The sequence below is a fragment of the Brienomyrus brachyistius genome, chromosome 2 (assembly GCF_023856365.1).
Source record: "Brienomyrus brachyistius isolate T26 chromosome 2, BBRACH_0.4, whole genome shotgun sequence".
NCBI classification, from domain to species: domain Eukaryota; kingdom Metazoa; phylum Chordata; class Actinopteri; order Osteoglossiformes; family Mormyridae; genus Brienomyrus; species Brienomyrus brachyistius.
In genome coordinates this window covers 14,731,683-14,757,865 of record NC_064534.1, presented here as the reverse complement: position 1 = coordinate 14,757,865, position 26,183 = coordinate 14,731,683, and the positions used below count along the sequence as shown (strand labels likewise).

Genomic DNA, 26,183 nt, shown 5'->3' with positions numbered 1-26,183 from the left:
AGCCAGAAATATCTATAATACTCTTACCTGAAGACCTAAATGACAAGAACAGAGAACAATAGGACATCACCTAACATGGTATCAAACCATCATATCATACTGTTAAATATCCTACAGTTATGACCACTTCTACAAAGACAGAAATATAGATCAATGGATACTACCTTGCGATTTACAAAGCTGAACATGCGCCTAACCAATTCTAATGAAGAAAGCTTGAATATATCACTTTATTTTGGCGAAGCAACATGTCAAGCACACTGGTGGGATTGTTGTATCATACCTGATGATCCTCCCTTATCGCTGTCAGGGGAGAGCTCATCTGACTGGAGCTACAAACACACAGAAGGACGCTTTTAAAACCCTGTGACCTGGGTTCTCAGTTCTATACACTATGTCTCTTTAGTGGCATTAATACTGAGATTTTGATTGCCAATAAATTGCTTTTGTATTTTTTAAAAAACAAGGTAGTTGTGTCTTTTTTTTCCACCTGAACTACTAGCAAGAGTTTCACAGTATGAGCTATGTATTCTAGGAAAATTGCATGGAAAAACTTGCTAAAAATGGTTTCATATTAAATTGTGGCCTCAGGGGCCCTAAGCCTACTCACCCGAGTTAAGCCGCTTCTGTTGCATGATGGAAGAGAGGTGGATTTGGAAGCTCTGGAAGATGACCCTGTGAGAAATCAAGATTGGATAAAAACAAGCACGTCAGCACTTTTGCCCGTGTTGAAGCATAATGTTCAACAGTGCATGACCCCACAAAAAAATCCCTGTTTGAAAAACGCATGATTTGTGATGCAGAAAAATCCATGTGCACTTAGTCTCCCCTTCCTCTACTTTGAACCCACAATTGGCATCTCAGATATTCAGTAATATCATGGCTATCTGATGTAGTTTATAGGACAGTGTTATAGCCACATTATGACACTGTAGGCACGCTATAAGTGCAAAAGACCATCGTGAAAATCATGCCCACAAGTGCATACATTTAATATGTAAACTCAGGATAAATACAGACGCAAAATCTTATCAGGAGGGGCTGACAGCTTTTCGTAACACAGGGAGAGAAAGGATGTAGTGAAGAAAATATTATTTGATACTGTTGATCACTGATCAGCAAACAAACGGTTGCTGACAATCTAGCTGATGATGTCTGAGTGTAATTTGGTGCCTCAGTTGTAAAGGAGAATCAGAAAAATACCATATTTCGAACAACTCTGAAAGCAAACATTCCATAGTTGCTAAGCAACAGTTCCCATGGAGGACTGCAACTAAGATACAGTAACACAGTCAGACCAGCATTAAACATACAAAAGAGCACATAGGGCAAGTCACCTACAAATAAATCACAGAATAATTTAACAAAAGTATTTGAAATTATGGTATTAAACATTCTGTGAAGATATTGATTGAAATGTGCATACTTGTATCCATATATAGTACATAAATATGACTTGAACATGACAGAAAAACAGACAGATACTTTATTAATTGCAGGAGGAAAATTTGAGCATTACATCAGCAATCAGACAGACAATAAAAGTCATATCTTTTACGTAGAAGAGAGACAATGAAAAGTGTAACCAATCTTGTCTGGCAAACTCATAGCACTCTGTACAGTAAAGTGGATATACCTTCTACATTCATTTCTCATATAATCTGAAACACTTTTCTAAAATAATGTCTTTGCAATAAATTTCGATTTCTGATTACAATATATCATCTGAGGGAACTAGTGCTGCCGCGATTAGTCCACGTGGTCGATTATGCTGACGCTGAAAATGCGTCGACATCAATATTTTAAACGACAAATCTTTTTTTTTATTATTTTAATAAAATTACTTATATGATTTCCAAAATGCTTCAATCCATTATTTAATTTTTTCCCCTTTAATATGGGAGTAGTTCAAATTATAACAAAACAAAAAGGTGGTTTTACACCGTGCAAAGTGCGACGGCATACCTTAGCGGCACTAGAGCTACGCAGGAAACGCACGGGAGCGATTCGGGACGATGGACCGCCAGAGTAGGCAAAAACACCCTAAGTACTGTCTATTCATGTTTATTAAATTAGCATTAGAATGGAGAGCTTTTTAATATCTTTTGTTCTTGTAGCTGCTAAATACACTCATTATTAAAGCAATAAAGTTGTCTGCCTGCTACATTAGAATACATGGAAAATTAACTGAAATTAAACGGTCAAGTTGACTTTTTCCAAGGAAAATTAATCGTTTAGAGTAGTCGACCAATTGATAAAATAGTCGATAGATTAATCTATAGAAAAATAGTCGTTAGTGGCAGCCCTAGAGGAAATTCTAATTAGCCTGAAAAATGCTCGCTAAACGTTTCCCTATTCCATTTCAGTTAATGGACTGTGACAATCCCTTACTCACATCAATTAAATCAGAAATTGTACCCAGCGCACTTTCACGAAATGATGCGCTGATGAGCATTTCCTACCACAAAATAACTATGCACACAAAGAAGCTTTACTAGAAGCCACCTTAGTTCCCCCTGCTGGCCTGACAAAGCATAATTTGAAGAAAAAGCAACCTAAAATCCTCAGTATTTATCTCAAATTTGACACATGCTTCAAGTGTGCCTGGTAGTGTCTTTAAAAATGATATCAGTAGATGATTACACAGAACATGGGGCTAAAAAAGCATCCCCAAGGTTTCTGATTCACTACTGTACAAACAACATCTTACATGCATACATGTATACTTGTATATTCTGTATTATTTTCATATATTCTGTAAGACTTGATACAAGTACCATTTACCATATATCAATGAAAGTGAAGTTTCAAACTTCAGGTTTTTCTGTTATGTGTACAAGATGATTATCTGGAAGCCTCTTGGAGACTGTTGTTAAAATATTACTACATTAACATGACTGATTATTACATTATTACATTACATTGTTGCATTTGCATTAAATAACAGAGCCACACCCTCAACTTTTCAGTTTATAATGCTGAATTTTCCCATGAAACATATTTGAAAAATAAGACAGGTCAAAAAGTATTATAACAGTGATAACTATCAAATTTAATCCACATAGAAGAACAAGGCACAAAAATACTAAATTTGATCACTTTTATAAATAAAAGCATGATCCACTGCAGAATCAAGTGATGAGCACCCAGTCTGTGAACAGTGACAAAAGATCGGTTAACCACATATCTGTAATGACTACCACTGACCTTTAGGGGTCCTCTGTGACTTAGCCTCCGCAACACAAACCTGCATTTACGTTCTGCATGGTACTGCAGGAAATACCATCGCTAATTCTACCTGTACTCATTCTATATATTTCACTGAATACTCAGAGCACAGTAGAAATGTTTGTTTTGTATTCGGCCCTCTCTTGCACACACAAAATACCCCAAGCAGGTCAAAGCCAAATAGTTATGAGTTACACAATAATGGCATTACAATCATTCTTCTGAGTGTCACTTAATGAAACTGAGATTTCATTCAGATGCTAATGCAGGAAAATGGGCTGAGGTAATTAACCTCAGGGAGACTTCCCTGTACAGATTACAGCCAAACACGCATACACATTTAAATAAGCACAAACGAGCAGGCAAACACTAACATACTCACCCAGGTGCATGGGAGTCCGATCCGGAAGGGAGCGGGTTTTCCTTTGATTGGGAACTGATCTCTCTATTTCTTCCTTCAAAATTAATTTCCCGAGGTTGGATTGGATCTGAGAGATAAATCGTCGTATCAGACCCCTGCAGAAAGTCTGCCATAGGAAAACATTCACTGTGGATATATTTTCTAGGTGAGTGAAGACCTACTGAGCATTTCTGGTCACACCCAAACCAGAGACAATACATCAGGCTTTTGTGCCCATTCCTTACATTATGTTTGTAATTTTATTGTGACAAGAATTAATTCTTTGGAATTTTGACAGGCCACTGCTCTCCGTACCTTGTTAAGCTCCTGCTTCTGCAGCTGCTGCAGCCTCCACACGTCCTCCATCAGGTTCCCGTCATCATACTCCTCATCTCCTTCCTCGTGGTCTTCCTCTCTCCCCTTCTGAGAGGTGGCCTTCTTCCGCCACTCTGTTTCTGTGAGGGCAGACGAGGGGGTAGGGCCATTCCCACTCAACCTTTTCTGCTCATCAGGACCCAGAAGTCTCATTGGGTTTAACGCAGAGCTACAGTGGCTGCTGGGTAATGTTGAGTCTACACAGCGAAGCCTTTAGGCTGACAGCGTCCACATACTGGGTGTCTGCCAACACTCCTGCCAGGCGATGCACAAGAGCTTCAGCTGGGAACGGTACAGTAGAATGCCACAGGGTACCACTGCTACCACTGTTACCGGCCCTCGATAGGAAAACACATCACCTCATTAAGGGGGGGGGGGGGGGGGGGGGGGGGTTATACAATGCAGAGTGCAAAAGGATGAAAGAAGAGGCAAAGGTTAGAGCAGAGGCCAGTCTACTGGGTGTTACACGGTGCCCAGTGACACCTGGGCAGAGGGTGAAGGCTTACCCAAAACAGCCAGGGAGGGCGGGCAGGGCCAATAGTCTGTCTCAATCTTGGAGGGCTGGTTGGGGTCAGGAGGCTGTGCTGCAGGAAATTTGGACGACTCGATGATGAGGTCCTCTATGTGTTTACTCTGCGGAATCAGCACCGTCAGATCTAGAGCAAGACAAAGGTGGGTATAAAAAAAAATATTAAGATCTAGTCAGGCGTGAAAGCAGGTACTACCGCACACTTTACGGAGTGTACAAAAGCCAGCCCTTCTCTTACTCACTTACACACTATTTTAATACTCAACCAAGTAATATAAGGTTGCTATCAGATGGAATTAATCAAGTATAAAAAAGTGAAAAAAATTCAAAACCTTGTTTGTAAATCGGTGGCTTCTTGTAGATGTTGGTGCCGTTTTGCGGCCGGTGGAAGTGCTGCAGTGGACGGACTGTGCTGCTTATTCTGCGGTTTGGCACCACGGGGGCTGGTGACGACCCTGCTGGGGACTGCTGCTCCAGGCACTCTCTCGGCTCCTTGCATGTGGAGCTCTGCCACAGAAGATGAGAGGCAGTTTGTGCCCCTAAGCCTGCTGAGAATGTGTCTGCCCCCTTCGCATCCACCAAGCGCCGTTCGGTGGCGTAGGACTGCATGAGCCCCATCAATGCATCACCACAAGCTCTCTTCCACATTTCAGGAGATACATTTTACCAGCAGGTGTAACTCATTGGCTGCTGTCTATGATTTAAAGATGAGCATTTTATTACCTTGTGAGCTGGTACACTGCTATCAGGGTGACCAATAACATAGAAGAGAAGTGTGATACCGGGGGACACAACAATTCAATGCAAAGGTCCCTTTACTGGGGGAAATAATGAAGCCAAATTAAATATTTGGGGAACATACACTACAGCCAATTGTATAGACATCAGTTTTAACCTAACTACATACTGCATTACCCTTTTTGGTTAGGGTAACTTTTAGTCTCAATATAAGGCATTACCACCTTTAAGTGGTAACATAGATCCAGTATTTTGTTCATTCACTGTTTCAAATACATCCCAGGTACCCCATGATGAAACAATGTATACCCAAAAAATACAATGCTTAGATTCAATCACCTTAGCTATTCCGTCTGTCCAATATCCAGCCACTTAAGCTGGTCTGGTTCACTGCGGTATAAAGCTTATACCACTCTGCATAGGGCACAAGTCTGGATTACACCCAGTACATCTAAGGGTACATGCATACACACTCACACAAACAAACAACATAGGAAATTTAGGGATCCCAAATGAGATAACTTGCATGTCTTCAGGGAACTGAGAGGGAACCCATAAAACATAGAGAGAACATGTAAAGTCCACAAACAGAGTGGAAGTAGGATTTAAACCTCCAACCTTGAAGGTGGCAAGCAACAGTTGCTACCCAGTGACTAAATCATCCACTCTTACTAACATTCAGGAACAATCAATGATGCTCACGCCTTCTCTATTCCAATACTGATTCATTAACATACAGGTAGAGCTTAAAGGGTGACACAAGATGGAAAGGTACTCTTCTTGCCATGCTCAAAGAGTGAGGGAGCAACAAAGCCTGCCTCGCTTGGACATCTCGTGCATTTATATTCATAATCACTCCTCTTGGGGCACTGGAGCCCTTTGTCTCACCTCAGGAGAGGGTGGGGGCGAGATCGAGCGGGGTGACATGGATCTCTAGAAGACAAAAGGTCAAGAAAATAACGAGAAGCATAGGAAGGTAGAAGAGATAAAGAAATGCTTAGATAGGTTAGTCTTCAACTTATCCTAATTGGGTTTTTCCCAAACAAAACACCACACAACATCTACAGCATGCAAACTACATAGGCCTGTACCATTTCCAATATAAACCCTTTAATATAAACACTGCCACAAACTGCAATTAGTGATTAGTGCCTACAGGTCTGCAGGGGGCTCAGCATCAGAATGCATGCTTCAGAGAGGAATTCTGGTCTACTTGGAATAGTCACCTGCCCTGCACCAGGCCTAGACATGACACCCATATGAGTGTGTTATTACACATCAGCTAGTGGTAGGTCAGACAAACATGAAAGAGCGGCAGCTTTCCGGAGTGACAGGAAAATGACAAGGGCACTAAAAATAATAATAATTCAAGCATGGACTAAATATCATCAACCTCGAAATCTGACTGCAGTGAAAAAGATGCCTGTCTTTACGGATCCATGGCACGGAAAAAGCCTTACAGATGGCAGCATTGCAGTTGGATGTGGGTCTTCCCCTTAAAATAACTGCAGAAATATTTCCTCCTCACTGCATTTCCATTATAACCAATCATTTTTCTTATTTCCCTGATAATCTTATTTCAATCAAAACATTTTCTATTTTGACCATTTTAATACTATTAACAGATTTCTATCTATCATAACCACATATTTCTGCGAAACCTACTGACCTCTCCACTGCTAGGCAATTGATCTGATTTGTCCAGAGACACGTAGCTGAAGTGGGGTTGGTAGATCATTAAGTCTGGCCGTTCAATTTCAAGTATAGCTTTGTCTTTGGGTATGGCCGCCAAATCTTTATATCCGATGACCTGATTGTCAATTTTGGCCTGGAAATAGGATAACAGAAAGACAATGATTACATAATGCTTACTGTAAGCTTCAGGCATGTACAACAGACAAAATTCCCCCTGAATAGACTGCTGTAATGATATAATCCATGGAAGATGCAAGACAGAAATAAACTAGAATACATAACATTCTGAGTTTGCAAGATCTGCATATTCTCATCCATCCTGTCAACTATGCAGATTGCAGTGTTGCTACTATGTTCGTAGTCAAACATCATTAGAGTATCTGGTTTGAAGGTCTCCAATAGTGCACCAATCGTTTGTGTGACAATCAGACCTAGTGCTTGGGGGGGCTTCTTACCACAATGGTGACTGCTGGGGATCCAGGGACATTGGTGCCCCGCGAGGAGCTCACACTGCCTGGGGAAGTCCGAGTTTGCCGCTGGGAAAGACAGAGAGTAAAACTAACTTCAGCAAAATTCAAGGCAAGTCAAAGAATGTACACGAGTGGGACGGACATGTCACAAAACATCATGCTCCAGGTGAAAATAAAGCATAAATATAAAAATTCTTCCCAGAAGTAAACACTGAGCTCATATCCCATCTCAAAACTCTCAATACTCGCCAAACCAATATACTTTTCTACTGAAAAATGTTGAGTGTGCTATTTCTAACAGTAAATAGGCCCTGGAGCTAACAACTCATACAGTCAGGCTATTAAAAATGAAATACACGTTCCTATGCTAAACAAACAAACAATCAAGGGCTAACCAAGTAGCAGACTGTCTTAATAGGCCCACATTAAACTAATGTTCTCCCAAACTCAAAGATATATTTGAAGACAAATAAAAATGTTTGCCATTTAAAAATTGAATTAAATTTTTGTGATTAACCTCTTTGAACACTACAGAAAATGGCAAAGCACACCGTAAATAAAAACAAGCAATTAAGAACAAATTTAAAGGCTCCCATACCTTTTGCATCATTTTAGATGACAACAAAGCGCTGTTCCCCTAAACGATTTCAGCCAAATGGTTCTGCTTAAAAAACAAAAAGAGGCAATATAAAATATATTAACAAATGTCTGTTAAAATATGCTGTTTCACACTCTATGACTCAATCACTGTCAAGCAGACAAGCATCTTGCAGTCTGGAGAATGAGGCTGCACAGCAGTGACCCCTACAGCTGGGGGGAGGGAGTGTTAGATTGAATAAAGAAACATTTGAAATCATACACATCTACTGATTTTAAATGAAGCACTGATAAAAATCAGGGATATTGTTCTGAGAGCCGAATATCTATGCAGTACTGAGTGGTAGGTTTTACATTTTGATATGGCACACAACACAAGTAGAAATTTTTATTTTCAATAGTCACAAACCATCAGAATAAGTCACTAAATACTATGTGGTATGTTGTAGACATTTTTGTCACAAGGTGCAGTAATTCAGCCAGACACAGTCCTAACTGCACAAATTTTCAGTTGTAAGATGAACTGAGATTTCATAAAATTTTTATATTTTTATTTCCCACAGAAGTAATCTACAGGAAAATCGATTTTCTAATATCTAAAATATAGTTTTAATGACAGCTATCCATTACAGCATATTTTTAGAATTAAACATTTAAACAAACCAGTACTAAAGTCTGCTTTAAAACAATATATTAATCTTACCTCAGATGGCAAAATGGGTCATTTCAGTTGTGTTTCTGAACCTAAAGGCTGTTGTAAATCAGAAAAAAAGGTTTTACTAAAATGTACTTGTCATATATATTCTCATACGAGTTGCAAAAGTATATAATGTATTTCACTACATGAAATACTAAAATTCTCCTCCTTTGCAAGCTTCTGCTTTGGATAGGACATCTTGAAATATTACCGTAAGTCGTTTTGCCATGGACATAATTCAAAGACATATAACACAAAGACTCACATAGTTCACGCAGGTTATAGCCAATTATGCTATTTCTCAAGGCACTAATGAAGCAGTTCATTGCCTGTTAAAACCGTATCTAGAGTTTGGTTGTACAGAATGTTGCGTGTGTGCAGGTCGGAGGTGTGTTACATACCAAGAAAAGAAAATGAGACAAGGTGTCTGCTAGAGAACTTGATGTCTTTATGATCAGGGTAAAATCAAAGCCTCATTTTAGCTACCAGATGTATAATGAGGGTCAGTGAAATTCCTTCCATAACATTTACACATATTTTCAGTTTTTGATTCATTTCCTGAACCCATCTTGCAACCACTTATCTTGGTGAGAGTTGTGGGCAGAACAGGGCACAAGACAGGGTCACGATCTGGACGGAATGCCAATATTTCCCAGGCCCCCTCAAGTCAATTCATTTTTATATAACGCCCAACATGGCTGTCCCAAAATGCTTAACATATAACCAGACGAACGGTATGTAAGTGAACGGTCACTTTCCATCAACCTGTTATTGTCCCCTCACTGCCCTCAAAGAATGCATTCTTAGGTTTTGCTGAATATTGAGACTGAGCTCAGTGCTATTTCTCGATTTATAACTGCTGGATGTGCAGAGAGGAAGACATGTCTGCCATCCATCCTGGGGGGCAGACAGCAGGGACTGCGATCATCAGGGATAATTCTCTCCACCTGCCCTTGTGACCAAAGTCACAATACTTTGATTGTTTTCCCTTGCTAAGCAGAATCAAGGTCTTGATGCCAGTATTACCACTGATAGCAGTAGTTCAGCTTCTTTTCAGTGTCTCCATTCCACACGCCTCACGGTCCAACCTCTGTCAAAGATGTTCTCACACATGCAGTGAGCCACGAGACTAGGGTTGTTCGATTATTAATCATAATCACGATTATTTGGGTTAAAGGTAAGATCACAGTTATTTAACAAAATTTCTCATTAACTATGGAAATATCACGTGTTTACTGAACTTTTAGAAAAACATGCTTTTTAGCAGTGGATCTGCTTGAAGTTGAATATAAGTCAACTGAGAAATAAATGAAAAGGGTTGGAAAGAGGTGTGTTAAATTTATAACACAAGACAAAAAAGGGGAGTATTACTGGGAAATGAAATGCGGCACAATAATGATTGTCTTGATTATTTTGTTTTGATAATCGCTGGAAGCCAAAATCCATAACCGAAATTAAAATCTGATTAACTGCCCAGCCCTATTTCAGACCCTTCTCTTTGTCACCGTGTTGACACATTAATCCCCCTCATTAATTAAACAAGGGCAGGAGCTGGACAGACTGAGAATTCTCCTGTTCCTCTGAACAGGCATTAATCTCTCTCAATCATACATAAACTTACATAGACTGCCTGTGCACACAAAAGACTGTAGGAGAATACGCCTTATTTAGCCTTCCTTGGCACACAAATTGCAATGTCAGTCACAGAATCAGATCTGAAAATACTGAACTGCCACGAGCTTTAGCGTGCAAGCTTCTGCTTTGGATAGGACATCTTGAAATATTACCGCAATGCACTTTGCACCATTACTCTGGAAATACACAAATTTCTTATTTACTAGGCAGATGCTTTTATTTGAGTCACCTTCCATGGCTTACTCTCTTTTCCCCTTACAGTTTTCTTCGCTTTTCATGGCTTTGCCGGTTTCAGGCAGTTAAATAAAATGACTGGACAGCAGGTTGCATGGTTATTCACACCTGGGCCTCTTTGGCACTGAACGCGTGCGGGGTTATAGCTGCTGTGGTGCTGTTCAGGTAACCCACAGCAATAAATCAAGCAGCTACAAAAAATGCAAAAATAAGTGAGGTGCTTTTGATCTATAATTGTAAGATATATAACCCACCTTGAAGTGTATTGTTTTTTTTTCAAAGATAATGTCACATTGTATTGTAACCCTTATGAATCCACAATTAACTTCACCTACAGTTGTATAACTTGTACACTGCATTAGCAAAAAATACAGAACCACAACGGCTGATTTATACAGCACTTTATCATATCAAATTACCATATCAACTCCTAACACCTTAGCCATTATGTTATAATCACTCTGCCTTATGGGTCTGCAAAGGACTCCCTTACTACACTCACCTTTGCATAATTTGTCTGTTCCTCTGCCCTGCCAGCTAAACGTATGAGTAGTTTCCTCCGGTGTAGCATTTTTTGTTTGTGAAGCCTGCATATGGGTGCCTGACAGCTCCACACCTGGTACAATCCGCTACCGGGTCACCTTACATCAGCTGCACATCCAAAAACATCCCCCGTACTGCTGAGAGCAACTACAGATGTCAAACGAGCTGCTGACTCATGATGTGTCAGTCAGAGATGTGACTCAGGATCAAAGCCAGTGCGACGTGCAAACACAAACACACAGACACACACCTGCTGCCAGTCAAGACAGACTTTCAGAATGCTTCCAGTTAAAACCAGATGCAAGGCAAAAACATTTCATGAATGTAAAGAACAACTCTTTCTACGAGAATGATCAACTTCAGTAACACTACATATTCAGCTTCTCGCAAAATAAAATCCAATTATAGAATTAAGGCAAGTTAAGCAGTCTGATATTCTGCTGCTAGTCCATTTATGATTTTCATGGGTGTACTATATACTGTGAAACCCATGAACCAAATGCAGATTGTTTAACTACTGTAATAGTCAGCGTCACAGAAGCAGCAATTAAATAAATTCCGCATGTAATGCGAGTGCGTTTTGATGTTGGTCCCAAGAGCATTGCAGAAGGAGATGCATGCTGTAGCTATGAAAAGATCTGACTCAGCTCTCATTATAAACAGCGATCATGTTACCATGGGTTCCCAAGGGAAAAAGCAGAAGTCTCGTGCTTTTCCGAAGCTATTCGTTTAATTTTATTCGTAGATATTTATTTTTTAATATGCAATATGGTAAAACTATTTCCTAACTTTGCACCAATAATGACCTTACACCCTACTTGCATAAGGATCTTATATTAATAGGAGTTTAAGTCTTGTGCACCAGGAAGTTCATTACCTACATATGAATAATACGACCTCATTTACATCTCATTTTAGAAACATGATTACTGTAGATAAGGGGTTATGAAAATGTTACTCATGCTACCTCCACATGGCCTGTATATGTGCAAAAGCAAAATGCTTCTTTAACATTTATGAAGCATATTCTATGAAAACTGGTATGAAACCAAATCCACTGAAATGGGGATGTCTTTTTTCTGCAAAGCCAACCACAAAACCGGGTAGAAAAATATCCACAAACCCCTCCCCCATAGAACAGAATATTTAGACGGGTTCACCTTCACTTGGAGAATAATGGTAAATTTGCTAAAGATAAGCATCCATCCATCCATTTTCCAAACCGCTTATCCAACTTGGTCGTGGGGGGTCCGGAGCCTATCCCGGAAGCAATAGGCACGAGGTAGGGAACAACCCAGGATGGGGGGCCAGCCCATCGCAGGGCACACTCACACACCATTCACTCTCACATGCATTCCTATGGGCAATTCAGCAACTCCAATCAGCCTCAGCATGTCTTTGGACTGTGGGGGGAAACCAGAGTACCCGGAGGAAACCTCACGATGATATGGGGAGAACATGCAAACTCCGCACACATGTGACCCAGGCGGAGACTCAAACCCGGGTCCCAGAGATGTGAGGCAACAGTGCTAACCACTGCACCACCATGCCGCCCCCACTTAAGATTTCGAAAGGGAAATTAATATCATTAGTATTTAAAAACTAATTATATATAATCTTTCATATAAGATGCATAATAATAAAACAACAAATGACCTGGCATCCTGTCCAAGGTATACATGAGATCCAGGTCTCCCACCACTCTGACCCAAACAAGTGGTCAAAAAATGGATGGATGGATCATGGTGGATGAGGAATCTAATGCTATGGAATTACGACAGTGAGGAAAAATAGAATTCCAGTGCAGCATGCTCACTTAAGAACCTGGCAATATCCTGACCCTGCACTGTACTGAAAGAATCCCACACCCATCTGATCTGTACACAAATTAGGTTCATACACATGAAGAAGCCATTTGGAATTTAAAGGGTTAAAGTTTATGCCAAGGAGAAAACATAGAGTCGTCAAGTAGGGGAGGTGGTGACCCTGCATCATTTGTGCAAGTCAAAGACAACACAAGAGCCTCTTCTATAAGGCTTGTCCTTGGGATCAAATTCCAGCAATGCTTGGGAGAGTCAATATCTGCCTGGTCTCAAGTGTCCTGTGGACTCACCCGTCTTCATGGGGATCAACTGAGAAGCTATTATTGTCCCTCTGACTATGTGAAAGGCATTTCATTGGTGCAGCAGTGAAGTAGGGAAACGCATTTCTGACAAATAAAACAATGGCAAGTAAATAACGTTAAATCATTCCAAGCAGAAAACTTGACAATGTGAAGAATTAAAAGTATTTAATCACAACCCAGGAATGAACACAGCAAAAACGCAGTCACTCTGAATTTGAAACAGGTCCATGAGGAGTTAATATAATTTTTCATGCATCAGAATCCATAATGTTAATCTGAGACGTTGTGACTTCCTTGTTCCCGTAAGGTAAATTTTTATGATCTTCCTTTGGTTAATAGATGGGTCAAAGAAGTGGAAAGTCAAACCATCACATTTTTTCCCTAAAGATTACTGTAATGGTACATGAGGTTTTTCTGGGTATTGCACCAAAACTGGACATAACAGAGTACATATTAATATGTAAAGGAAAGACTTAAATTCCTACGGTGTTTACGAGAAAATATTCATTCTACAATGTCCTAATTATTTTATAGTTCTATTAACTTGCACAGCAACATACATATTTTTACAACAGAAATGCTGTCTAACCTGCTGTTTTTCTGAAAACATTGAAGTTGCTACCACCTTCAGGGCCAGTGTTACTTTTGCTAACGCCATACATCGCCATCCATGGTGAAAGCTACATGCAATCCCTGGAGGCAGTAATGAATGAATTGGTAAATTCACTGGCAGAATTATAAATAGATGTAACTGCCCCTTGAAATTACCTATAAAAGCTTGCAGTAAGTAGCCAAAAGGGTTAGACATACAGAGTCAGCCGCATTCAAAGCCCTTTTCTTTAATCTACACTAATGGCCTAGACATCATCTCCAGGGGACACTGACTAACACAATAGTGATCACCTGTGACCATGTGCCTTTCTAATTTGGTCACCTCATTTCACAGGCCTGTGCCTGACAAGGTGATAAATGAGTAATTCAGTCGCACACAGTTCAGCGCCTGGACAGATCCATTTTCATTATGAGGCATAAGAGGAAGAACATGCCCTTGTTTATGCCCCCCCCCAGCCCAAAATGAGTCAGTCCTTACCAGCCACATTACATTCCGAAACATGCAGTCCCCACTTTTCATAATTAAGCACACAACAAAATTAATTTGAAAGTGTATTTAACGTGAGGTAGGTGTTTTATACTGACTGCAAAGCTCTCTCGTACGCACACAAAGGGACTCACAAAGGGACAAGCAGGTCATTCTCACAGTATTTCTTGCCATCGTTTCTCATGGTGGAACAAGAGCATGCAGATGGATGTGGTTGTGGGGAACACTTGAGATCTTTCACTTGCCCCTCTCAGAGTAAATGCCTCAGCCTAGCTGGCGTTTGGTATGAGGACGGGGCGCGATGGCCGCCCCCCACCTCCCTTTATCTCTCACTTGTTTTCCCTTTCGAAACAAGGCCTCCCAACAGCTGGGGGATTAAATCAGCCCAGGGCTGAGCTGCCCATTGTGTTTTTCTCCCGAGCTGCACATTACACAGATTTATTGGCTGTCAGGCTGGAGGCTGGTTGTATGTCCTGTGTTTTCCAAGTCAATTGTCAATGGTTTGGGCTCTTTTGGGTTTCTGCTGACTTCCCTTTATAATGCCAACACTAAACAAGCCAGCTTCAAGTGCACAGACAGCTAATTTACATTTATGGTGGCAGTCCATCTTGACTTTGTATTTAGAGTGATCGTTCTGACCAAGAGAGTAATTATTAAGAGTCATTGAGCAGGACTGCTGATGGGCAACAAAATTGTTGGCATTTCTCCTTCCACAGATATGAAATCACACAGGCATCCATAAATTAACACACTCCCACCAAAATACATTTAAGTTAAATCCATTTGGGAGTATTATAACTAATTATTTTACAACTGATGAAAATGGAAGAAGATACATCTCAATGAAGAATTTACAAAGACATCCTTTACTCAGAGATATATGATCTTCCAGACAATTGGTAAGTGATCATGACATAAAATGACACCACATTAGAAGTTTAAAACAATGAATCATGTTCACTACAGACGAAACAAATTGAATAACCCAGTCAATAATTGTCCCTTGGATGGAGAATGGTGCTGGTAGAATCATGGTCTTACTTCATAGGAATGGGAATCTTGTTAGGCTTTGGAAAGACATAAGTACTACAAATATTTAAGAACAACTAAAGTTTAGTAGCTCCACTAAATCTGTCGCAGTGTTACGAGTGATCTAACCAGTCAGATTCAATTCCTAAGTGGTCGACACAGTCCAGAGTTGAATGCCACTAAGAATCAATTTTAAAAATTATAAAAATAAGTAATCACATCGTAAAACAAACATACTTCATTTGAACTGCCATATTGGTACATTAATTCTCTAACAGACATAGAGATGCCCTTTTGCAGAATATGTCCTGATGTTTAATAGGGTTGTAATGGTACACATAATATTACCGAACCATTCGGTATGCCTGCGATTATTCAATACATATATGAGAACCATGGTATTATGATATGCCTGTCATTTTCCTATGCACGTTGGCGCGAATATGAGTGTTTTTTCCTAAAAAAAATACATCTAAAAAATTGGGGTCATCTTATGTTCAAAGAACTGAATTTAAATATCATTATACAACAGCAGCTGGCATAAATGATCTGCCTCCTGACTGAAGGTAGCCAAATACTTCAAATGTAATCGACATCGATTCAGCAATACGACACTGTATGATAGGTGATGCCACCCACTTTTGACAATTGGCCGACATAATGTGACACTGTGGGATTGGTCAGTACCTGGAATGCTCTGCACTGCACCACGCTTATCTTTAATTGGTGTAAATCTAAATGGGTATTCATGTATTTTTGGTAACTGTAAATGCGATAACTGTGTAATGACTGCTGTAGAATGTGTGTGTTTCGTTAGAGTGTAACCATGAGCGTCATGTAAACCGTTGGTTTCCTTGTCTGTGCCGCTGCTAGTATTAAAACGATAGTGGGCCTTAACAAAGACAGTATTCCATTTTAAATAAGTTGTCATTTTCTTTATTAAAATGACTCGACCACTCGTCACAATACATACACATTTTTTGCGCCCTTTCTGTGGGTCTGCTGCATCAAAAACATTCTGCACTCTCTTAGTTTCTTGGTAGTAGAATTTGAAATAATGATTATCTATCTACACTTACTGTGCTGCGATTGCCTGTGGTTGCGTTTTCACAGTGACATGCTTAACTTTGTATATGTTCTCGTCAAATAAAATTATTTTTCTTTAGAAAGATATGATTTGGTATTCCAAAAGTTTTCTTTCAAAAATGTATTTAATATTGCCTGTAAAGGTAAGGTACATACTATGTACACTGTTAATTTGAAATAGAATAGACAAAGCCTAACCCTAACCCTAACCCTACAGGTTGTCAAGGTTAAGAAGCACTTTTAATTTTTTTATGTTTTTCTCTCCTTGATTTCACACAGTAGACACACAAACTGGGCCTAGTCATTCTGCCATCTTTCTGAATGTAGAGTTGTTATATGGAAAAATACAGAAAATACATAACCCTGGAAAATACATAACCTTTTACTTCATCGTTAAAGTAAAGGGTGATGTGTTTTTATTTTGTTCTTAAATGTAAAGACACCAAAACCGTACCGTTACTGTGGTACAAAAACCGTGACACATACCGAACTGTGGGACATCTGTCACATACCTAATGTTTCATTCCTTATAAATATTGTTATACCCATTTAGCACATAGCAATGTTGACTTTTCCTTCTCACATTGGGGTCTTGCAAGAAGGAAAACACAGGGGATGATTCAAAGTATCTAGCCAGACATCTCCACTGGCCCTTCCGTGCTGAACTGCTTGCAGGGTGTAACTCAGGCAACCAGCGCGAAAGTAAAGGTCAATGTTACATCATGCGAATTTCTTTTTAGCTGTGAGAAATCGCTGCTTTCATTCAAATAATCACATTTACAATCTGTGCCTAAATTTGTGTATAAAAGAAATGGTAACACTTTACATTAAGTGCACCTTCATAATGGATTCATAGAACATTCATAAGCAGCATGCAAGTACCATAACATCCCTTAACATCCCTTAACAGCTTTAATATACATTAATAACAAACATTACATGATTATACAATTATAATGTTTGTTATTATTATATAATGTTGGTTATTAATGTATATTACAGCTGTTAAGGGATGTTAGGATGTTAAGGTATACATGCATGATGTTTATGAATGTTTTATGAATACTTAATGAATACATTATGAAGGTGTACTGAACATTTATGAATGCAGTATAAAAGCGCTATGAAGGTGCAGGTAATGTAAGGCGTCACCGAACAAACACTAAACAACAAAAAAAACAGTTTTAAATCCTCGCTGGAATGCATCTTTTGTCATAATTAATCACACATCCATAATATGTTACTGCCTTGAAAAACAGCTCTGAGCAGAATTGATTCAGGTGAGTTAGAAACTTCTAAAATAAAGGATTCCAAAATCAATACAGTAACTCCATCATATTCACGAGGGTTATGGGTGGCAGTTTCCAAGGAACGTAACAATTCACAAATAATACTTAAGTCTGCACCCTTAACCTCAAGCCATAACAGTCAAAAGGAATGGGAAACATTAAGTGCAGGTGTGAAGTGCACTGCTAGGACAGTTTGTATCAGGCTCCTAGAAGCAGGACTGAAGTCCCAAAAAGTAAGGAAGAAGCCCTTCATTAATGAGAAATAGAGAAGAACCAGACTGCAGTTCGCAAGATATATATATATATATTCACAGATGCACACAAAAAATTGAAGAATGACTGAAAAAAATTGTGCTATAGTCTCATAATCTTTTCAATGGCTGTATATTTGTGTATTTGGTCAGCCAGTCCCAGCAGCAATTCGGAATTACTTGCTTACTTGACAGTTGAAATAACTCAGTCACAGAATTTGAACTGGTGACCTTTCCAGTAACAGGCACAGAGTCCTACCCTGCAGTGAAACGCACTGCACTGCTGCATATTCGTATTGCATCAATAAACCCAAATAGATACTGCCAATCCTCCTTTGCTCTTCTTGTTTTCCTCCATCTTTGTGAGGGACATGGCAGACTGGCTCTCGCTTTCCTGTTTTCATCTCTCTCCGTGCAAAATGAAATTTTACATGAAGCACGTTTTTCATCAGCGTAACATGAAGCAATAAATACCCAGAGCAGGAAGAGCAATTGTGCCCTTCGACCAAGAAGCCAATGTGACGAAGTAGCGATACGCACTGCAGCCCATCAAACGGATGCATGAAATTACAATCACAAAAGGATCAAGAGCACTGTTCTAACTGCAGTCCAAAGACATCACCAACACTCTTGCCAAGATCAAGACATCAAGACTATTTTTTGATAATATTTTGGGGAATTTCAAAGTAACTAATAGCCCTTATCCCCAATACAAAAGACCTTGCTGTATGATCCTTATTTGTACATCGCTTTCGATATAAAAGCGACTGCTAAGAAAAAACATCAAATGTAAATGTAAACAAACTTCAAATAAACAAATACAAAACGGACAAAAAAATAACTGTTGTGAAAATATGGTTGCAAAGTAGCTATTTTAGTTAAAATTTTACTAATCTTTTTTGCCTTGATCAGGTCAAACGACCTTTCACTTTGTCTTATGGGATAACTTTAAACAAAATATCAAAATTCTAAAAGGCCTTATTCCAGAAAATGTCATTTAACCAGGAATGCGTGGAAGTAATTATTATTCAACTTTGTCTCCTGCACTGAAAATTCCACAGTGACTCACTTTCCTATGGTTCACTTTCATCTGACTTTAGTTACCTCTAGTGACAGAAGTGAACATGTAACCCACGTATCATAAATTACTTTGTCTGGATGCATTTATAGAAATGTCACAGTGCCATAGTAGCTAGTTTGACAGAAAAAGTTCAGAGCACAAGAAGTAAAGAAATATTACCATAAGCATCTAGTAAACATACCTTATGCTTGTAGAAATGTAAGATCCATGAAACAATCTGTTCAGATTCTTAAACATCCGTGTTACCCAGCAAATCATCAAAAACTCACACTGAACAAAAGGAACTATCCTGACACTTTTCCCTGTAGGCTTTCAAATCTTTACTGGATGACACGAGGATTTCCAGAACTATCTTGTTGTCTATAGATGTTCGTTTCACATCCAGGGGCCCCCACCCCCTACGCACGTGCACATGCACGAACACCCCCCCCCCCCCCCAGTCTTCCAAAAGGGGCTTATCTCTGCCCAGCAAGACTAGCCAACGCCCTATCAGCCTGCTACCCGCCATCACCACGGCAACACTTGCCTGATTGGGTCCTCCAAGCACTTCTGATAAATATGTTCATCTAGACCCCCCCCCCCCCCGCAAAACAAATAAAGAGGTACACGTGCATAGACTCACGGTGCGACCAAGTTGCAAACTGCTAAATATCACAGTAACCAGTAAGGCTGAGACCAAACCGTCCACCTCACTCGCCACTGCTCTGACATTAACCACCAGCAGCTCTACACATCACATCACCTACCAGCACAAGTTCACATCCACAATGGAGCTCAAGTTCATGGTTAGATCAGCAGAGCTGCATTTTCAGTTTACACATGTCTGTGGTCGACTGTCAGATTACACCTCTGTCCTCTGTCACACTCCCCCCCCCCAGGCAGAGCTTTTCCCCCACCGTCCCCGTGTACAGCCCACACCACTGCCTGCATCCTCTCATCCAGATTACGGTGGAGAAAATGAGCACTTGACAAGCTGTGCGATCAGATTAGCAAACCGCTAGTTAAATCAACAAATCTCTTGGCTACCACTGGGATCTGCTAATATTATAATATTTGTTGTTACTATGGAGAGCCCCATTAAAATTTTGCTCCTTAACTGCATGTGGCTGAGCAGTTTTCGTAGTTACTAGAACAGGGCAGGCACCAAAACAATCACCAAATCTCCCTTAGCACCATAGGAAGATATAGTCACTGAGCATCTAAGGAACATGGCCTGAGATTATAGCTAATACACTTTAGGTTATAAAAAAAGGAAATCAGAAATGACTTACAATAGAAAATTAAAACACTAACGAAAGAATAAAAATATGTAATAGTAATTTACGAAGTTCTCAAACTGAAATACCAAACACTAGTATTAGTATACAGGAAATTTTGACCAATACAGATAACGACATATTTTTGTCTGATATTGTCGATATGAATAATCTCTGAGCCACTTTTCAAGAGGGGAATGGAAAACTAAAGATCAATTTGCAGGCCAGATTTAATCATTAAAACATGTAGCAGGCTGCATAAAACCGACACACCCCTCATCCTTCACTACAGGAAATGTCTAATCATCCCGCGCAATCATCTCCATTATTTTAGTAGGTATGTCTTTAGCACTAGTACCATTAACTTTGAATACTGACCCATGGATCATCTGGGAGTTTCTGAGGACTGGTTTGAGAAACACTGGTTTAGAAAGCAAGGAAAATCCATCTATTTTCTGTAAGCACTTCTCCTATGAATTCATGGTTGTGGGATGGGCTAGAGCACAACCCAGAGACTGTGTGGGGAAGGTAGGGAACAACCTAGGATGGAGAGCAAACTCACCTTTGGAGATTTTGGTAACTCCAATTAACCTCAGCATGTTTTGGGACTGTGGGAGGGGAACCAGGAGGAAACTCTCTGGTGGAGACTCGAACCCTAGTCCCAAAGATATGTGATGACAGTGCTCACCACTGTGCCACCACACAAGGAAAACCAGCAGTCGAAATTCAAATATATTCAAGAAATCTATTACATAAAGATGAGCATTCAGGATCTAAAGGATGTAATTTTACAGCTAAGAAAATGGTAAGCAACAGCATTGATCTTCAGCATGGTTCTTTAAGGAAGCCTCCAGAGAACCTTCATCGGAATAAAGCAACAAGATGCACTGGGCCTTTAAACTGGCCCCATAGCACTTCTCAGAGAAACTGACAGTGATGTGTCTATCTGCATTCCGTAATCATGAAACACTTTACCCCTTCCTTTCATTTGTATGCCGCTGCCTGGCTGATACAAAAAGCCCTTTAGGTACCAGGTACCAGGACCGAGATCCTCCAGTCTGGTGTATTACTTAAGACTTAGATACCCAACTTCAATGTTTACATTCAAATACAAAAAAAGCCAGAAAGCTACATTCCAAAGATTCCATCCATCCATCCATGTCCCACAAAGTTTTTTCACACTAAAGTACCAACAAGGCGTATAGTGACCACAAATAATCAAATGCTGAAGGGCTGAAAGTCTACTACACCACAACTTCATTGGCTATTTTGATAAATTCACAGTAAACTGCAACTTAATGACAGCCATGAAGCAGGCAGGAAAGCTTAGTGCAGGATTTCAAGTTAATAAGAAAACCTGCTTCTTTTTGGCTTATATACACTTGAGCTGGGTAACATCTTAATCTCATCCTCAGCTTCCCTCAACTTGTAGGAGATAGTCATTCATTCAGAAGGTGGCACCACACTTTCCTGTTCTCGTACCACACAGAATCCAGGTAATTTATTATGAAATTTCACACAATCATTTTTCACACAAGCGGCTACGTGGTAGTTCTGCTATCCATTGATAAGCAAATGTGTAATATGCACTGTACTGAAGAGTGAACATGTGACGGAATCATCATTTATGCGGTTCTGAGTTTAATTAAAGACCCCTGTGTCATTTGTAATCCTTTTCACAATCACTCCTCTGTTAAGAAGCTTAAGAAAATCACGGGCTCATTTTCCAGCTACGAAATAAGGCAAAGAGCGAAACCATTTTGTCTAAGTACTTCATAAAAGGCAGGAAGAGAGGGCAGAGCATAGAACTGTCTAAACGTTCACAATTACAGGGCATGTAGTAGGGCTGCCCGTCCACAAGAAACTGAATAAAATGGAATTATTAATAATAACAACCTTGGAAACACATAACCTTGTGATTGTCTCACAGAGCAAGAAAAATACAAGAAATGGCATGTATACAAATAAGCGATCAAATCTATAAAATATCAGTGATATACAAGATCTATTCCTCCGGGTACTCCAGTGTCCCCCCACAGTCCAAAAACATGCTGAGGCTAATTGGAGGTGTGCATGAGTGAGTGAATGGTGTGTGAGTGTGCTCTGTGATGGGCTGGCCCCCCATCCTGGGTTGTTCCCTGCCTCGTGCCCATTGCTTCCGGGATAGGCTCCGGACCCCCCGCGACCCAGTAGGATAAGCGGTTTGGAAAATGGATGGATGGATGGATGGATGGATGGATATACAAGATCTATATAAAGTCCTAATTTCCTTTGTTTCGACTAGCATCATCACACATCATCCCTACCATAGTTTAATATATTTTTTTAGATGAAAATATTTTTATAGCAAGTTTTAAAAATAGCACTGCTCGACTTGTTTTTCTGTGTTGTGGGTTTGACAGGCCAAAAGGATAAGGCTGATGATAGCTCCATGTCTCCATCTTCGTGACACCTTGCTTCTACTCTCAACACAGCCTGAAGAAAAGGTCTCACATAAGCTTTGTGATCGATTTATTTGATGACATCTTGTCTATGGAGCCACTGACAAAAATATCACACGGATTTTACCGTGAGTATCGCCTTCATTATTATTTCAGTTAGGCTGGGAGTGTGTTTGTTAGGGGATTGAAGCAGTCTGGACACAGATCAGGTTTAAATTCTGATTACTGTACCCTTGAGAGGATCTATTAGCTGTGTGAGGAACCTGCACGGCTGGGTGAAGTGCTGTTACCGTGTAAGACAATGTCCATAGTGGTGAACCCTAAATCCACCTGAAACAGGAAGTGGAAGGATGCAATTGTGACAAACCAGAATGGTGCTAATTTGCTAGCATGACATTTCTGTGACACGCCGTCATGCCGGAAGCCCACAGCACACATTTCGGAAACATCAGCATCGCTGTCTCCTAAAATAGGAAGTGGATACAGGCCCCTTTTGTACTCCATCTTTTCAGTTTTCTCATCTTACATGGGATAGTCTGTTTGACATTTTAAACCTAAAAGCATAACGCCAGCAGGAAATCATCCGTCGCAGGAACCGGAAGACGGCAGTAGTAGTATTTTTTTGCCACTTTTTCCAACAATGCAAGAAAACTATTTTTTCCCCAAACAGCTTTAACACATAATAATGTGTAATGTTACCATTTGTTTCAGCACAGTGTAGTTACACTGTAAACAAAATCATAAATCCAATGAAAAATATGCAGTAAGTGATAGTGTAAATAACAAGTAGGGAAGCTGGGTTTTTATTGATTTCAACATGACTGCCAACTGGGATTAATCAGTCTTTATGTTCCTGGTGTAAAATGCATTATGTAGGATTTCAGGGCTCTCCCAAGGCTTCAACTGGCAGCAATATTGACCTGTGTGATACCTTGCGGAAGATCCACAATAAAAGTTGCTCTACACTCACACTCAAGTGTGAACCCAAACAGGCATCCAGTCTATCATGACAGTAATACTCGATTTTGTACAGTAGCATAGACTACAGATAAAGAACACAGCTTCCCCTCCAGATAATAAGAGGGTTTTATAACAGTGTCTTAATGTTGAAACTACTGATTAAAATGTTTCCATGGTCTATGCATGTTCCTCCCACGCAGAGCTTTAGTTGCTAAGCATACACCACCCACATCAAGACTATGAGGAACTTCCAAATATTGCAGTATGTTATAAAAACCACTGTTATATAAACCCAAGTTCAATAACTGATTCATACACAAGCAAACACAACTCCAGAGCAGGTTATTTTGTGATTGAGATCTTATATTATGTCATTCAAGCTTAAAGTAAATTAAATTTGGATAGAAACACCAAAAAACTGCTATTCTGCTATATGCAAACATGCGAAGACACTATTTTTGCATTTTTATACATGCAATACTGTAGTTACGTATGGACACTCACTATAACCACCTGCATTCCGTTTCATATTTATTTACAACTACTAGGTACATCTGTGTTAAAAATTCAACACTGGCACTTAAATCATCAGCCGGTGGTTTAAGATAAACCTGCACACAGTTCTAACCATTGCGGGAGTTGTTCAGTTACCCTTGAGCGTCTCCGCATCCATTTCACTACAGTGATCCTGCAAGCATGGGACCGGTCTCCCTGTCACCGTGGCCAGCGGTTATGTAAAAGATCACGCCGCCCTCGGATAATCCGGCGCCGCAGCTTTCCGCTGATTTATTTTCTCAATTTTTTTTTTGCCATATTTAAGCGGCCAGTCATTCCGAACAGTGTCCACCCCCCAACCTAAACCACCCACTTTTTACGATGCAGTGTCCGCAGATTCAGCGGTTGTCTGCAAGTTGGTTTTAATGGACAAATACATAGGCGATTAATACAAAAATGCAGAGTGCACGGGGGTTTTCTTTGCAAAGCACATGGGTGCATAGGAGTTTCTGTTCATTTGTGTCAGCTATGTCAGGAGAAAGAAAATCTTGAATCACCTGAAATTGTTGTCCTCTTCTAAATAAATCCCCCTTCTCCGTCGTCGCCCACGAGACAGCCAGTTAATCCTTTTTATGCCTTCTTTTTTAATTCTTTGGACTTTTAATTGCGAATTGTACAGAGGACAGATCCGGACAGAGTTGCAGCGCGGATATTTGACGTTTATCGCTGTATCTCCGGAGCACTGCGCACACGGAGCGGGGCTGCTCCATTCAGATAGCGCCGATGTGCCTTTCTTACTGTTGCTGTCCCTCGCACAGATGGCTCGGTCCATTCCGTGTAACGGGGGTTCTCCAAAATACACACGACACAGCCTGCCAGGCTGCTTGCATTGCACAAATGGAATTGCCCTAGCTTATATAATAATACCAAATCCATGGAAACATATATGTAAGTCTATGTCGCTATTAGTTATAGCTTTAATTGACATAAATGGCCAGGGTATATTCACACTCACTCACACTCATTTTTTGCCGACAGCTTGGGGGCGCCACATGGGTTTCGATCGCCACTGCTTCCATCGATCCGTTCTCCACATTCTAAACGGATTTGCAGGCTATTTTCCAGTTTAAAATATAGGTTAATACATGATACGTCGATGTGCGTGTCTGTGGACGTTTTCCACAACACCTGTTCAACATTTTCTGAAGAAAATGTTTCTGAAGAACTCATATCAATTCACGTATTTTTAAAAAGTACCATTGTTAATAATGACATCATAATGAAAAGTTGGCTTGTAATTTTAAACAATGGCTAACAATGTATATATAACCAATCTTGTTATAATAGATTAAATGGCAAGGAACAGGATAGTCAGTTTGTGAGTATAGTTACAGCTACTCAGATCATTTCTTAATTAATTTCTCACCAGTGTTTATTTGGGATTAAGAACTAGAACCATCCTAGTCTTCACTGGACTTGTGATGCTCACGACGGGACTTTTTTAAACTAAAGTCAATACTGCATTTCCGGGATCACGTGTCAAATGTCATGGGAAACAATCAGCCGACGCTTTGCGTTCATATTCATTGTGGACAATCTGATACATTTACGCGTTAATGCACGATGGAAATGTTTACAGTGAAGCACGTATAGTAGCCTAATAATAAATCCAAATAGTGAAACTTATTATATTCAAAATGCAGTGAATATAATATTGTAGCCTGACATTGGGCCTTTGTGCAAAGCACGGTGGTGACATTGGGTCCCAGTAGCGGTTTGGTTGGTTATTGCTGTTATTGCGTATCTTCTGTGTTTATTTCTCTGAAAAATCCAGGGTATATTTTCTATTATATATAAAAAATAGTTATAATTTTGGCACACTAAAAGAAGTGCCATATTTTTGTGAGATGTAGTGTTTTTTGGATTAAAA

General features: G+C 39.9%; 1 protein-coding gene across 15 annotated transcripts in view; it reads right to left on the bottom strand.

Annotated features, from left to right (window-relative positions):
* The window catches only part of LOC125722939 (dematin-like), a 28,753-nt gene extending 3,695 nt beyond the window's left edge, over positions 1-25,058 (bottom strand). The window contains exons 1-12 of one of the 15 annotated variants that reach the window (XM_048999253.1): positions 24,811-25,058; positions 8,736-8,783; positions 8,034-8,099; positions 7,421-7,501; positions 6,940-7,098; positions 6,159-6,203; positions 4,865-5,039; positions 4,510-4,659; positions 3,944-4,083; positions 3,611-3,716; positions 611-675; positions 284-332 (exon numbers count right to left, since the gene is read on the bottom strand). In XM_048999253.1, the coding sequence (XP_048855210.1) occupies positions 284-332; positions 611-675; positions 3,611-3,716; positions 3,944-4,083; positions 4,510-4,659; positions 4,865-5,039; positions 6,159-6,203; positions 6,940-7,098; positions 7,421-7,501; positions 8,034-8,045 (982 nt within the window). In that variant the 5' untranslated portion in view covers positions 8,046-8,099; positions 8,736-8,783; positions 24,811-25,058. Of the gene's footprint in view, positions 1-283; positions 333-610; positions 676-3,610; positions 3,717-3,943; positions 4,084-4,509; positions 4,660-4,864; positions 5,040-6,158; positions 6,204-6,939; positions 7,099-7,420; positions 7,502-8,033; positions 8,100-8,735; positions 8,784-11,100; positions 11,487-19,282; positions 19,484-19,847; positions 19,874-20,919; positions 21,055-24,409; positions 24,550-24,810 lie in introns of those variants that run through there. The other 14 variants (XM_048999260.1, XM_048999289.1, XM_048999313.1 and 11 more) reach the window with 14 other exon arrangements.
* Between the last annotated feature and the right edge of the window lie 1,125 nt (positions 25,059-26,183).